Source organism: Rhinatrema bivittatum, chromosome 15, assembly GCF_901001135.1.
Source record: "Rhinatrema bivittatum chromosome 15, aRhiBiv1.1, whole genome shotgun sequence".
Taxonomy (NCBI): Eukaryota; Metazoa; Chordata; class Amphibia; order Gymnophiona; family Rhinatrematidae; genus Rhinatrema; species Rhinatrema bivittatum.
The window spans coordinates 77,282,213-77,297,177 of NC_042629.1; the positions used below are offsets into that span (position 1 = coordinate 77,282,213).

At 49.9% G+C, this 14,965-nt stretch overlaps 1 protein-coding gene across 4 annotated transcripts in view; it reads right to left on the reverse strand.

Annotated features, from left to right (window-relative positions):
* Positions 1-264: 264 nt before the first annotated feature.
* The window catches only part of ENO1 (enolase 1), a 28,178-nt gene continuing 13,477 nt past the window's right edge, over positions 265-14,965 (reverse strand). For all 4 annotated transcript variants that reach the window (XM_029577876.1, XM_029577874.1, XM_029577875.1 and 1 more), the window contains 8 exons: positions 10,395-10,464; positions 9,970-10,103; positions 9,207-9,429; positions 7,264-7,461; positions 6,885-7,086; positions 1,289-1,397; positions 1,047-1,105; positions 265-638 (listed from right to left, as the gene is read on the reverse strand). In XM_029577876.1, coding sequence (XP_029433736.1) covers positions 569-638; positions 1,047-1,105; positions 1,289-1,397; positions 6,885-7,086; positions 7,264-7,461; positions 9,207-9,429; positions 9,970-10,103; positions 10,395-10,464 — 1,065 coding nt within the window. In that variant the 3' untranslated portion in view covers positions 265-568. The remainder of the gene's footprint in view (positions 639-1,046; positions 1,106-1,288; positions 1,398-6,884; positions 7,087-7,263; positions 7,462-9,206; positions 9,430-9,969; positions 10,104-10,394; positions 10,465-14,965) is intronic.

The following is a 14,965-nucleotide window of genomic DNA, read 5'->3' on the forward strand; positions in this document are numbered from 1 at the left end:
TGGGAGACGAGGTCAGATTTCAAGCTATCAGGAGCACACTAGACCCATTGGTCCTGAGTCCATCTGCATGCCTACAGAGAAAAATGGCTAGAGGAGAAGCTAAAAAACAAAAAAGGTTACAGCTAGTACTTTTTTCCTAAATATTTCTACCCCTGTCTGTGATTACAGAGTAGGAAGACCCATGGCAAGTCTCAGCTTTCCCCAATAAACCAAGCAAATAGCATCCACCTTTGAACGCTTCCAGTCACCCCCACACAGACATGGCAGGATTACCACGGACAGATTTTATTTCTTGCTGAAACCGTTAGCAGGTACCCTCATAACAACTTCATTACTAAAGATAGACCATTTAAGCTCAGAGGCACAAAGGGAGTCAAACAATTTTTACAGACAGACAGACATCACAGTGCAAGAGAAGCTGTAGCTTCATGGGAAGCAGAGCAGAGTGAGGGAGGAGCTCACACGGCAGAAAGAAGCAGCTGCTGCCCGTGTGAGGGTCTCATGTGCGTTCGATGATCAAGTGAGTGCATGCCGTGCCTGCAGCAGGACCTCATCCTCTGAGGGCACCTCAGTTAACGAGTGGTTTCCTGAAGTTCCTGCCAGCAAAGCGCGCCTTACTGCCCAGCTCCTCTTCAATTCTGTAACGAGGAGAGAGCAGATGAACAAGTTGATCATGGATGCTATCCCAGCCCATGGGCGCAAGGCAGCATTGGTTCAGTCCAGCACAATCTGAAGCTATGGACAAGATCCTTCCCATGCACAACACTGCCGTAGAGTGATATTTAGACTTGTCCATGACTGAGTGGGTAAGTGAGAAACATCCAGGCTATCCTGATTATGCACCCCGTGCTGCCTGTTCAATGAAGTCAGGACCCTCACTCCTATGGGGCCTGCAGTATTTTTATACAGGGCCATGAGCTGCAGATGATGCTGAGACTAACCCCTTGCACCTTTAAACAGCTATGATTATTCACCTGGAAAGAACAGGGCTCACTCACAGCAGCAGCTACTGCTGTCTCCAACTCTACCCGCTCCCCTCCACTTACCGCAGCAGCTGGTTGTATTTAGCAAGACGCTCAGATCTGCAGGGAGCTCCTGTCTTTATCTGTAAGAGGAGAGGAGAAGACTGAGCAGCTACAGGGCAATTCAGGGGAGTTAAGGGTCAGGTACTGCAAGCAGTGATGCAGTTTAATAGGATATAAGCCATAGACTGAAGTGGCAAATATTCAGAGGTTACACTGCCCCACTCTAACCCCCTAAACCTGTAGCATATCAGCTGAGCACTCACCTGCCCAGTACAGAGACCAACCACCAGGTCAGCAATGAAGGTGTCCTCTGTTTCTCCAGAGCGGTGACTGACCATCACACCCCAGCCATTTGTCTGTGCCAGCTTACAGCTAAATAAAAAGCAGAGTAAAAAAAAAAAAAAATAGTTATCCTGTCCCACTGAAGCAGAAGCACAGGACTAAGTATCCACATGGAGGTACGAGCAGCACCAGTGCTGCCTTACACTGCAGGGAATTCTGAGGAACAACTTAGACTGAAAACATTCTGGTGTAGAAGTCTCCTGGTACAATAATTGTGCATAACTAGTGCTTCTTGATTTTGGAGGTTTTAATCTGGCACTCTGCATATCGCTGTGGTTGTTGGTACAAAATGCAGAAGTCCGAGCCCCCTGCAGCTCCAGATACTTTGGATTGCCAAAATTAAAATCAAACCAACCAAAAGCACTACCCATGTTTATCAATTGACACCCTCCCACACTCCAAGCACCAACTCATTCCCTCCTATGCCCTCAATTTGTCTACCCACTAACCTGTCAGTCTGACTTACCACAGCAAAGGTCAAGCAGTTTGCTTGGGCTGTTCAGTCTCCTGGTCACACAGCAGCAGCAGGACTACAGTACCGCACAGTTCAATTTCCCCCAAGAGCCACAAGCTGCCAGAAGGACAGCACAGCAGTGGCAGAGTGTATACCAGTAAAGATCCTAGCAGCTCACTTTGCAATGCTGCATGTTCTGTTCACACACATGGCCGCTCCAAGTTTGTGTGAGGGCTTAACAGTAGCACCTACCCTCTGGAGAAATTGCTCACCTGAATTTCATTTTCCTTAGTGTAGACAGACTCAGGAGCAATGGGTTATGTGCTCCCCTGCCAGCAGACGGAGGTGGAGTCAGGTTTCAAAGCTAACGTCACCCTAGATACATCCCCTGCAGTGACCTTGGCCATTCAGTATTCTCTTCAAAAGCCACCGTGGACTTACTACTGAAAAAACTTGATTAAAAACTGATAACCATAACTACTCAACCAAACACTGAACCCCAGTAAGATTATAGATGCCCTGATCTAGGGACTGGACTATGACATCTTACCCATCTCCATTCCATGGGCAAAACTACTGGGAAAGATCCGTTGTGCTTATTGTAGATTATCAGATGTAGTTTCTGCTGCTATTGAGACCTCAAGCATCCTTTAGTCTTTTTACACGTTACACTTACCTTTCAGTGATATATTTGTATTTACCCTTTAATGATACAATGTTACATTGTTAAAACAAGTGTATTTTTTCATGAATATATGCATTGAGTGTTTTGCAGCTTAGCACTGACATATTGCATATGTAATTTTTATTATGCATACTGGACAGTACTGCTGTAAGCAGGCATGGATGGGAATGAATGAGTTAGTGTAAACTGACTACATATGTATTAGGTCTAATTTTGTTGTACTTCTATTGTATTAAATTCATGTGATAGATTTTAAATGAGTATTTTTGAATTGAGTGTGCCTTCAATTTAAGGAGAAGATAGTACATGATTACGATTCCTTCATGTAAGACCATTCTTAAGCAGACTTGGGAGAGATACAGAGTCCACCTGTCTACACTACAGAAAATCAAATTCAGGTAATTTCTCCATTTCCCTGGATAGTCAGATGGGATGTACAAAAGCTACTCCCGATCGGGGAGGGAAGCTGCCCGTGGTCCAGTTACCACCACCACCTTTGCAAAGGCTGCATCCTCCCGAGCCTGAACGTCCAGGCGATAGAACCTGGAGAAGGTGTGCAAGGAAGACCATGGCACCACGCGGCAGATATTCCACTCATGAAACTGCCTCAGCCCTGGTGGAATGAGCTTTAACCTGAGAAGGTAATGGCTGTCCTACCTCCACATAGGACCGAGACCACCTTCTTCATCCAGTGATCTATGGTTCACCCTGCTTCCTTCCACTGTGAAGGACAACACAGGTGGTCCATCTTTCGGACTGGTTCTGAAACTTCAAGATACTGCACCAAAAGCCTAACATTCAAATGTGGCAGTATTCTTCCACATCCCTGTGCTTATCTAGGAATGGTAACAAAATAGATTGATTTAAATGATTCAGACTACCCTGGGCAAGAAGGATGCAACGGTAAGAAGCTGCAACTCTCCTGGAGTCATCAGGAGGAATGGTTCCTGGCAATGTGCCGAGCATTCAAGGAAAAGACTGCACAGCAGCCAAGAGGAAGGCCCTGCCAAAAGCTTCAGAACTAGATTAAGATTCCACAGGGGAATCGGCCACCATAGGGGTGGCCGGAAGTGCAGATGAACCGACAGGCAGGATCCGTTCACCTTGCCCCTGAAACAGGAGCGCACCGCTACCTCACCGTCAAGGATTAAAAAGCCAAATCTTTATTCCTGAATTAGTGGGATTTTGACCATCTAAGGGGAAACACTGTTCCTTGCACCAGGCTCAAATACTCTCCAGACCTGCAGATACACTAGGGAAGTAGAGAACTTCCATGCACGGAGTAAGGTGGCAATTATTGCTGCTGAATATCCTCTCATCAGGCAAGCCCTCTCAAGGACTGGTCCCACATATCTGCATGCCACAAAACACCTGGGCCAATCTGGAGCTACTAGCACTAATCCCCCCTGTGGGGCTCGATTCTGTGAATAATCCTGCTCAGGAGGGGCCATGGAGGGAAGTTGTAAAGCAGCTCCTGGTCCAGCCAGGTCTGAACGAGCACGTCTATCCCCAGGGACAACTGATCTCTTCTGCGACTGAAGAATCAGGGAACCTTTGCACTGTGAGATGTGGCCAGCAGATCCCAGCGAGCTGCTTTGGCCAATAACACCCACTCTACTTGCTTAGAAAGTTTGCCGACTGTCTTTTCCTGCAATGTAGGAGACATATTGGTAGATATATTTCCACCCATTCCATAAGGAGGGATATCTCCTGTGACACTTGCTGGCTTTTGGTTCCACCCTGACAGTTTAATGTAGGCTACCGCTGTTGCACTGTCAGACATTACATGAATCATTTGACCCTGAATTGTAGATACCAATGATAAAGGGGATGGAACAGCTCCCCTATGAGGAAAGGCTGAAGAAGTTAGGGCTGTTCAGCTTGGAGAAGAGACGGCTGAGGCGGGATAGGATAGAGGTGTTTAAAATCATGAGAGGTCTTGAACGAGTAGATGTGACTCAGTTATTTACACTTTTGAATAATAGAAGGACTAGGGGGCACTCCATGAAGTAGCACATTTAAGACTAATCTGAAAAAATTATTTTTCACTCAAAGCACAATAAAGCTCTGGAATTTGTTGCCAGAGGATGTGGTTAGTGCAGTTAGTGTAGCTGGGTTTAAAAAAGGTTTGGATAAGTTCTTGGAGGAGAAGTCCATTAATGGCTATTAATCAAGTTTACTTAGGGAATAGCCACTGCTATTAATTGCATCAGTAGCATGGGATCTTCTTAGTGTTTGGGTAATTGCCAGGTTCTTGTGGCCTCTGTTGGAAACAGTATGCTGGGCTTGATGGACCCTTGGTCTGACCCAACATGGAAGTTTATGTTCTTATGACTGCCTGGGCTTCCAGGTGGTTTATCTTCCAGAGGGCCTCTTCCTCTGTCCAATGCCCCTGGGCACTCAGTTCCTGACAGTGAGCTTCCCCAGCCCCAGAGGCTTGCATCTGTTGTGAGGACTAGCCAGTTCGGAGGGGACAGAGGTACACCCCTGCCCAGATGAGCTTCCTGCAGCCACTACTGGAGCCTAGAGCATACTTCCATCGGTAAGTGGAGGCAAATCGAATAGTCTTGAGACAGCAGGAAGTATTGAAGTGGTTGCATGTGCCCTCACCCATGGCACTACTTCCAGGGTTGCCGTCAAACCAAAACACTTGAAGATATGCCCGACAGCGTGGAGCTATCGTGTTCAGACGCACTTTGGATGAAAAGTCTGAAGGAACAGTGGACCGCTGGCGCAAGGTCTCATGGTGATCTGAGTTGTGCCACTGCCTCCTGAATTTTCTGGCCAAACAGATTGTCCCCTGTGCATGGAAGATCTGCCAACCTATCCTGGATTTCCTGGCATAAGTGATGTTTTGAGCCATGCCCAGCATCTGGTGCTTACTCCCACTGCTAAGACTCTTGAGGCAGTCCTGACCTTGTGCTTTCCAGCATCAAGCCCTTTTTGGAGGCTCATAGTCCCTCATAGGTGAAGTTGCCTGGGCAGTATTGGGGCCGAATTGGGAATAGAGAGGTCTGGGGTAGTCTCGCTGGTGGATCCGGAGTCCTTGTCTCGGCTCCCCCAAGCTTCTTTGCATAGCAGGCACAGGGCGGAGGTCACCTTGGGCCGTGCTGCTCAGGTGGCATGCCGGGCAGAGGACTGGACCTTTAGTTGTCTTGGACGGTGGTGCCATGATTTGCACGCGTATCCTGTACAGGTGAGTGTGCCTAGAGGCCTGGTTATGTGTTCTGGGTGCGCCTATGTTATGCACATAGGAACAGAGATGCACACGTGGCTGTGCACGTGGGCCTAGTTGTACGCTTGGCACCCCTGAGCGTGCCGCTGTGCGCATGGCGTAGATGCGTGCGCCGCTATGTGCACAAGTACTGTGTGTGCCTGGCTGCCTGCTGTGCACATGGCTTGGTTGTGCAGACGATGCAGTGACCTGGGGGGGAGCCGGTGATCACACGATAAGATGGCAGCCCCCCCAGGGGGTCTCCACGTGGGAGGACCCTTGCCTGGACTGATCCTGGTACGTACAGGGAACAGAGACTTAGAAAAAGTTCTCTCTTTTACCTTGTTTTGGCACTTCCCGGTCCTCTGCCAGGCGGTCTCTGGCTGGGGGGGGGGGGATATCTTCACTGCCGTGCTCTGTTCTGCACCCACTGCCTCTCCCGGGGGCTAAGTCCACGCCAGGACCAAGGCTTATTCTGAGGGATCGCAGGCATTAGACTGGGGGCGGGACCCGTAGGTATCACCGCAGCAGAACGGGGCTTGTTTTGGAGGTAAGGTTTTCTTTGTTTACTCCTTAAATTTGGAGTTTGGTTTTCTAACACTGTGCAAGCGTTTGTGAAGTCCTGAACCTCTTTGAGATGGAAAAGACTGAGGATCAGAGCCTCGTGCACGGGTGTATGTAGTGCTGACGTCAGACTGAAACCTGACTCCGTCTCCAAGTGCTATCAGCACACTATAGCCATTGGCCCCGAGTCCATCTGCTACACGCTAGGAAAAGTAAATTAAAAAAAAAAAGATCCTGCATAACAGTGGCACAGACTCCCTGCCCCCAGAGTAAGACTAACAGGCACTGACAGCCAAGCTCAATGGATTTGTTAAATATATTTACTGTAACTAACGTTTCTCAACAGCCTCTTGGTTTGTATCTTAAGGAGATTAAGCTCAATTAGTGCTAGAGAAATGCAAGCTTGTATAGATCTTTCAGGACTCTGAGGTCTCTCTCCAGACTGCCACACACGAGGCCTTCATTCTGCGCCTCCTCTCAGGATCCCGACACCTCTTCCATAGGAGGTTTGCTAGTAAAGGAGACCCAGGACATACGTACAACCCCCTCCGGTTCTGGCACAGCACTAGCTTCCTCCCCAGGCCATCCGTGTGCACTTACGCCTGCAGGGACTCTGTAACTGTGCCAATCTGGTTGACTTTGAGCAGCAGGCAGTTGCAGGCCTTCTCATTCACAGCTCTCGCGATTCGCTTAGGATTGGTCACAGTCAGGTCATCCCCCACCACCTGGATCTCCGCACTGCCTGTGAACTTGGACCAAGCAGCCCAGTCATCCTGGTCAAAGGGGTCTTCAATGGAGACAACTGAAGAGAGAGATGCAAAGTTACTTTTGTACCGTGACCTTCAGGCACCCTTTAATTTCTATACAAAGAGGGCAAGTTATGCCAGTTCAGTCACCCCCACCAACATTTTCCCTTACTTCTGTTCCAAGCCAGTCACTGACAGGCTGCTCAGCCACTCAGTACACTCCCTGTTCCTACCTGGATAGTCCTTGGCAAAGCTCTTGTAGAGGTCTGCCAACTTGTCTGAGGAGATGTAGCGGCTGGGATCATCAGCTGACTTGAAGTCCAGGTCATATTTGCCATCACGGTAGAACTCTGAGGCAGCCACATCCATCCCAATGACCACCTTCCCAGTGTAGCCAGCCTTGCTAATAGCAGTCTTCAGCAACTCCAGAGCTGAGGAAAAAAAAGTGACCAGCACATGAGCCACCTCCACTGGAAACACCAACAGGGACCGTGTAGTACTAGTGTGAACTACCACTGCCATGTTCAGCAACACCAGCTACACATACACACCCTTCCTTGTACATTTTAAAGGAAAATTGGTTCTTAGCTGCAAGTTCTCATTCCTGTAGTACCACAGATCAGTCCAGACTCCTGGGTTTTGCCTCCTTTCCAGTTTGAGACTTACTGACACCACCACATAACCCAGTGTGCCAACTGCAGTTCCTCAGTATTACTAAGTACCAAGCAGAAAATAGTCACACTAATAAACCAATGCTATATTATCCCCAAAACTAGCAGAGGAAAGACAATTTGTAACTGATAACTATAACCAAGTTTGGAACTTTAGTTGTAAGGTGTGCAGTTCAGAATTATAGTAAACAGATTAGATTTGGAGAGTCTGCTCAGTCTCCCCCACCAGGCAGGATGCTGGACTCAACTGTGGTGCTACAGGAAAGAATCAAATCTTTTCCCTGTACATAGCAGAGCAGTCCTGACTTCTGGGATATACCAAAGCTTGAAGTATACTTTCAACAGAATGGCAGCCCTCCGAGCCTGGCAAAGATGTGTAAGAACTTCCAAGCAGCTGCTCTGCAAATCTCTTATGGCAACAGCAGCTGACATTCTGCCCAGGCAGAATGAGCCTTAACCCCTCCAGGATAGGATGACCACGACAAATGTGGATCCAACAGCCTCCTTCAACCAACGCACAATCATGGCTTTTGATGCCTTCTGACCTTTTTGCACCACTCCACAGCACAAAAAGCAAATTAGGGTCCACAACCCCTGCCAACCTCCTGGGAAGAAACTATTGCTACAAATTAAAAAAAAACAACAAATAACTCAGATACAGAAGTGCAGGTTTTGCACCTCCATCTGCTGAGACAAAAGTACTGAGGAACTGCAGGTGGCACACTGGGTTAAGCGGCGATGTCTGGGCTGATCTGGGTATGCACAGGGAAGTTATTTTTGCTAGCAGTGGCTGAGCTATGAAGTCACCCACTGCAATCTGGCAGCGGAGGCAGAGGAAGTACTATCATTATGAGCTATATAAATAGGGAATAAGCCCTCAGCTCACAAGGATGAAAGCTAGAGACAGGGTCAGCCAGGCCACACGTGTAAAGTAACAAGCTAAGCTCATTTTGAGTGACTGTGTGCAGAACTCAGCTCAGCTTTATTTCACAGAACAGCAGCTGAGTGGATGCCAGTCGCATTTCTGGCTCATTGCATATTAGGTTTCAGCTCCAGAGCTTACATATTAGCACACTCACCCCCTGCAGCCACCCAGCTCAATGTTAGAGACCCCCCACCCAGAACAGCAGAACTAGCAAGAATCCATAGTGCAAGCAAGAAATCCTGGTCAGTTTAAACTCTTAGCAATAAAATAAAAAAAGTGTCCTACTATGGAACGTCAAGGAGCTGATGCAGGGAAACATCAAATCTAAAATACACCTTTTATTTAAAATGGGAAAATATAGAAGTTACAGGAGAGCTGGCATTTAGACCAACTGAGAAGCAATACCAGTTTGATCTATTAGTGCTGCTTTAGGGATCTGTTAGTCTGATCGTGTAATGTCTTTGCAGGCATAGGTTCCTCTGAAGCTGCCTGATAACTGCTGAAAGTAACCCAGAATCTCCCTGCCTACTGACAAGGGGGTTGGGATAAGGTGGCTCTCAGGAGGACCTTGTGTGTGTACCTTCCTTGTTCTCCAGGATGTTGGGAGCAAATCCACCCTCGTCCCCCACATTGGTGGCATCCTGGCCGTACTTCTCCTTGATCACATTCTTCAGGTGGTGATACACTTCTGCCCCGATGCACATGGCCTCCTTGAAGTTACTGGCCCCGACAGGCAGGATCATGAACTCCTGCATGGCCAGCTTGTTGCCAGCATGGGAGCCACCGTTGATCACATTGAATGCCTGAGGGATGGAGGGGAGAATCGGATGTTGAAAGCACGCTGATAAGCACTACCACTGGAATTCACAGTTTCTCCCCTGCTTTCAAGAAATACAAACGTCTAGAGGGCACACACTGAAGTTAAACTGTACATTTAAAACTAAAAATACTTTGTTACTCAATGCATAATGAAGCTCTGGAATTCAATGCCAGATGTGATGAAAGCTATTAGTGTAGCTGCATTTAAAAAAAAAACAAAAAAACACTGTTTGGACAAGTTCCTGGAGGTAGATTTGCAGAAATCCACTGCTTGTTCTTGGAATCTATCAACCCCTTAGGATCTGCCAGGCACTTGTGACCTGGCCGCCGTTGGAAACCGGATAAGAGGCTTGGACCTTTGGTCTGGCCCAGTATGGCAAGTCTTATGTACAGATAGTTATGCAGTTCAGAGGCCTTAGGACACAGGCCTCAGTGCAAAGAGCTGTCAATATGAGAAGCTACAGTTCAGGCAGACAATAAGGGGAGTTTAATGGCAAGAGCCGAGGATCTACATTATCACCTACCGGAACTGGCAAAATGACCTCCGAATTCCCAGCAAGCTCAGCAATGTGACGGTACAGAGGGACGTCTTTCTCTGCAGCTCCAGCTTTGCAGACAGCCAGGGACACCCCCAGAATGGCATTGGCCCCAAACTTAGCTACAATACAAGAAGGTAGCTCAATGAATCTCAGCCAACAAAACCAAGAGCGCACTGTACTGGCTTCCTTACCATCCATCCCAGGATTGTGCTTCACCAGCTTATCAGAGGAGGAACATGAAGCCAAGCATGAATCTAAGCCCTAGGACAGCCACACATTAAGCCTCACTGGCTGCCTCTTTCCTGGGAATCTGCAGCACAGGCAACTGCACAGGCCAGAATCTGAGACAAAACCCATCATCTGTTACAGAATGTGACGCCAGTTAAAAAAAAAAAAAAAAAAAAGCTTACACTTATTCTCTGTCCCATCCATCTCCAGCATCAGTTGATCAATTTTCTCCTGCTCCACAACATTCACATTCTGCAGGACAGAAAAATATATTAACACACTGTGGGGTCAAAATTAAGTTAGTCCCACTAAGCTCCAGTTTTAAAAAGTTTCTTGCTACTCTAAATGCTTGACGTATCCAGCTAATGTAAGCAGATGAAGTCAGCCAGATAAGTTGGAGGCATTCTGGGGCAGAGTTCAGTTAGACAATTTATCAGGCTAAGTCTGGTTATGACAGAGTAGTCCTAAAGTTAGCTGGATAAACTAAACAATCAAATATTGGAGAAGTTACTTACCCGAATGGTTTTCCTTTCTGTAGACAATACCACACACCTGAGTGCCAGAAAGGTCAGTCTTTTGGTAACAATACCAGGGCAGGCCTCTGACTGATTTCAGGTATTACAGGAACGAACCAGTTTTCCTTTCCTGAACATACCCAGATCAATCCAGACACGTGGGAGGTACCAAAGCTCCCTAAACTGGGCAGGAACCCCAAAGACCGCTCTCCAAACACTTTCCAAAAACCCCACATCCAATTGGTAATGCCTGGTGGAAGTATTCAGGGAGAAGCACACCGCGGCCCTACACGTTTCCTGCAGTGACACCCAGTGACCCTCAGCCCAAGAGGCCGCCCGGGGATCACACGACCTTTAGCAATATAGGCCACAGAAATAGCCTTTCAGCCATTGGGCCAAAGTAGCTTTTGATGCCTTCTCCTTTCTTCGCTCCACCGAACACAAAGAGATGGTCTGACCTTCGGAAAGAATTGGTGACTTTCAAGTACCACAAGAGCACATGTCAAAGATCCAAAAGGTGAAGATCTCCACTCAAGGCAGAGTCTGGAAAACCTGGCAACTCCACTGTTTGATTCACAGTGAGGCAGAGTCTACCCTTTGACAAAAAAAAAAAGGCACAGTACTCAGACAATTTGTCGGTGGAAAAACGTAAGAAAGGGTTGTGACAGGAAGAGCCTGAAGCTCTGAAATACATCTGGCCGAGCAGACTGACCAGAAGCCATCTTTAGCGTAAGATCCTTCAAGGAGGCGCGACCCAAAGGCAAGGGAGGTTCACAGAGGACTCTCAGGACCAGGTTAAGATTCCAGTCAGGACAGACCTGAAGCAGAGGCTTCACATGCCTCACTTCCTTGGGGAAGCTAATGGCATCTGGATGAGATGCCAAAGGCCTGCCCTGCACCCAAGACAACCCAGAGCTGAAACCTGGACTCTGAGCAAACTATAAGCCAAGCCCTTGGACAGTCCATGCTGCAGAAAGACGAGATCTGTGGAATAGAAGCCAGAGGATCTAACCCATACTGGCCACACCAGGACTCAAAGACCTTCCACACTAAAGGAAAATTAGTTTCTTACCTGATAATTTTCGTTCCTGTAGTACCAAGGATCAGTCCAGGACACCTGGGTTGTGACTCCGCACCAGTAGATGGAGACAGACTAAAACTTGTGGGCGGAGCCATATATGCCCCTGTGCCAGTCACAGCCCCTCAGTCATACGTAATGTCAAAGTAGAAAATACCAAAAGGCAACCATAGCTAACCCTACAAACTTGTTATGCAAACGGCAAGAATTCCAACGCCCCCACAGGGACCAGACTCCCCAACCGGGAGAGCGAAGAAACAAGAGGTCAGCCTACGGAAAACAACGATGAGCGGACTCCCCGTTACTTTAGCGTAGCACTGCGGGCGGGATCCTGGACTGATCCTTGGTACTACAGGAACGAAAATTATCAGGTAAGAAACTAATTTTCCTTTCCCTGTACGTACCAGGATCAGTCCAGGACACCTGGGATGTACCAGAGCAAACTCACCGAGGGTGGGAAGCAGAGAGTCCCGCTCGGAGTACCCAATCCGCAAATCCCCCGGAATCGGTAGCTCGGCCATCCAACTGGTAAGGCCTGAGAAGGCATGCAACGACCGCCAGACAGCCCGAGAAGGTATGCCATGACTTCTAGGGAGCCGCCCTGCCAATCCCTTCAGGCGACACCGGACAAGCTTCCGCCCAAGACTCAGCTTGAGATCGAGTGGAGTGAGCCCGAAGACCTACGAGAAGTGGTTTTCCCCCGCACCAAGCACGCCGGACCAATGGCCTCCTTGAGCCAACGGGCGATCGTCGTGCAGGACACTGCGGCCCCGTTCTCGGGACCAGAGAACCAAACAAACAGATGATGTGTGACCGGAAACGGATTAGAGACCTCCAGAAAACGAAGGCGGGAACTCCGCACGGCAAGCTTCCGGAAACCCCTCGCCGTAGAAGCAGAGGACTCCCTGACCGCGAAAGCGGGCAGCTCTACCAACTGAATTACATGGAAAAACGACACCACGTTCGGCCGAAAAGAAGGAACCGTCCGCAAGGAAAATTCCGGAATCGGAAATATGCAAAAAAGGGAGCCCTACGGGACAAGGCCCGTAACTCCGAAAACCCGCCATGCCGAGGCAATCGCCCAAGAACACCGTCCTGAACGCGAGATCTTTAGTCGCTGCGCGTTTCAAGGGCTCAAAACAGCGCCGCGCCTAAAGCGGAGAGCCCCAATTGAGGTTCCAAACCGGACAGGATAGACGCACTGGAGGACGAAGGTGCTTAGCTCCCCGAAGGAAACAGGATATATCCGGGTGAAGAGCCAGGGGTGATCCACGGACCGCACCTCACAAACAACCAAGCGCCACAACTTGGACCGCACCTCACAAACAACCAAGCGCCACTACTTGGAGCCATAGAACTGCACGCCAGACCCTTGGCCAGACCTGCCTGTAGGAACGCCAGAATGTCGAAGACGGAAGCCGCCGTGGGGAACACCCCACGCGGGACGCACCATTCCTCAAAAAAACACCCAGACACGGACAGAAGCCAGGGACCGTCAACTGCCGCCTGGATCGTAGCAACGTGGTTACCATGGCATCTGAGTAACCTTTTCCCTGCAGCTGCCTCATTGCAAAAAACCATGCCGCGAGGCGGAAGTGAACCGCATCCGCCAAACAGACGGGGCCCTGATGGAGCAGACCCGCCCTTCCCTGGAGCCGACAGGGTATCATTACCGCGATCTGGACGAGGTCTGCGCACCACGGTCGATGCGGCCGGATCACGTTGGCCGGGTGCAACTCCATGCGCCGCAGAATCTCGCCGAACATCGGCCACGGGAAAAAAGACGGACAGCAGAACAGCCGTCGGCCAGGGGAGTACCAACGCAGCGACGCCTTCTGCCTCCCGTTCTGGACGGCGACTGAAAACGCGGAGCCTTCGCGTTGTGCCCCGTGGACATCAGATCCATGTAAACACTTCGTCCACCAGCTCCCACTCTCCGGGACCCAGGCGATGACTGCTGAGAAAAAAAAAAACCGCCTGAGCGGTGTCGACTCGTGCAAATCGAGAGGCTGTAACGTTGGAGAGAAGTAGCTCTGACCAGGTCAGCAAGCGCTGAGCCTCCTCCGCCACCTGTGGGTTCCTTGTCCCGCCCCGGCAGTTGATGTAGGCCACGGTGGTCACGTTGCCTGACAACACTCGGACCGCCTTACCCCGCACTAACGGTAGGAAGGCTTGCAGAGCCAGACGGACCGTTCCGGTCTCTAGTCTGTGGATAGACCACTGGGCTGGCGACCCCGAGCAGAGGCCTTGGACTGAGCTTCCTAGACAGACCGCTCCCCAACCGGAGAGACTGGCAGCCGCGGTTACCACCGTCCAAGTTGGTCACCAGAAGAGACACATCCGAAGAACAGGCGACTGGAATCCGGCTACCAGCGCATGCTGGGGCTTGCGTGTCCTGCTAGTGGAAGCAGGAAGTGGAACTCCTCCGACACCGGCATCCAGCGGGATAGGAAGGACGACTGTACGGGTCGCAGATGCGCGAACTCCTGGGGAACCAGCGCTAGTGTTGAAGCCATAGAACCCAGGACCTTAAGGTAGTCGCAGACCCGCAGCCAGCGGAGAGACAATAAGCGCCTTAGTTGAGCTCGCCGTTAGCATCTCCGTTCGTGTGACAGGAACCGTGCCCTGCTTCGTGGCGAAAACGGCTCCCAGATATTCCAAGGTCAGCGTGGGTGTCCGATGACTCTTGTTGAAGGTGACCACCCCTCCTAGGGACTGCCAACAGTTGTAGGACCCTGGCCACAGTCAACCGACACTGATCCTCGGACGTCGCCCAAATCAACCAATCGTCCAGGTAAGGATGCCGCCCCCACGACCATCACCTTCGTGAATGTACGGGGCCCGTCGCAAGACCAACCGGGAGCGCACGAAACTGGGAATGCCGTCCTAGAACGCCGAACCTGAGGAAGCGCTGGAACGACGGCGGAATGCCTATGTGAAGATACTCATCCGAGACCTCTAGGGAGGCCAGAAAACCGCCGGGCCGGACCACGGCAATGACCGACCGAACCGCCTCCAGTGAGGAACGCGAAGGCATCGGTTTATCCCTTTGAGATCCAGAAGAGATCTGGACGTGCCGGCTGTCTTTGGGACGATGACGGAAACAGAGAAACGGTCCCCGCCGAGGTTGACCGGGACGGGTGAGGTAGCCGCGTCTGTG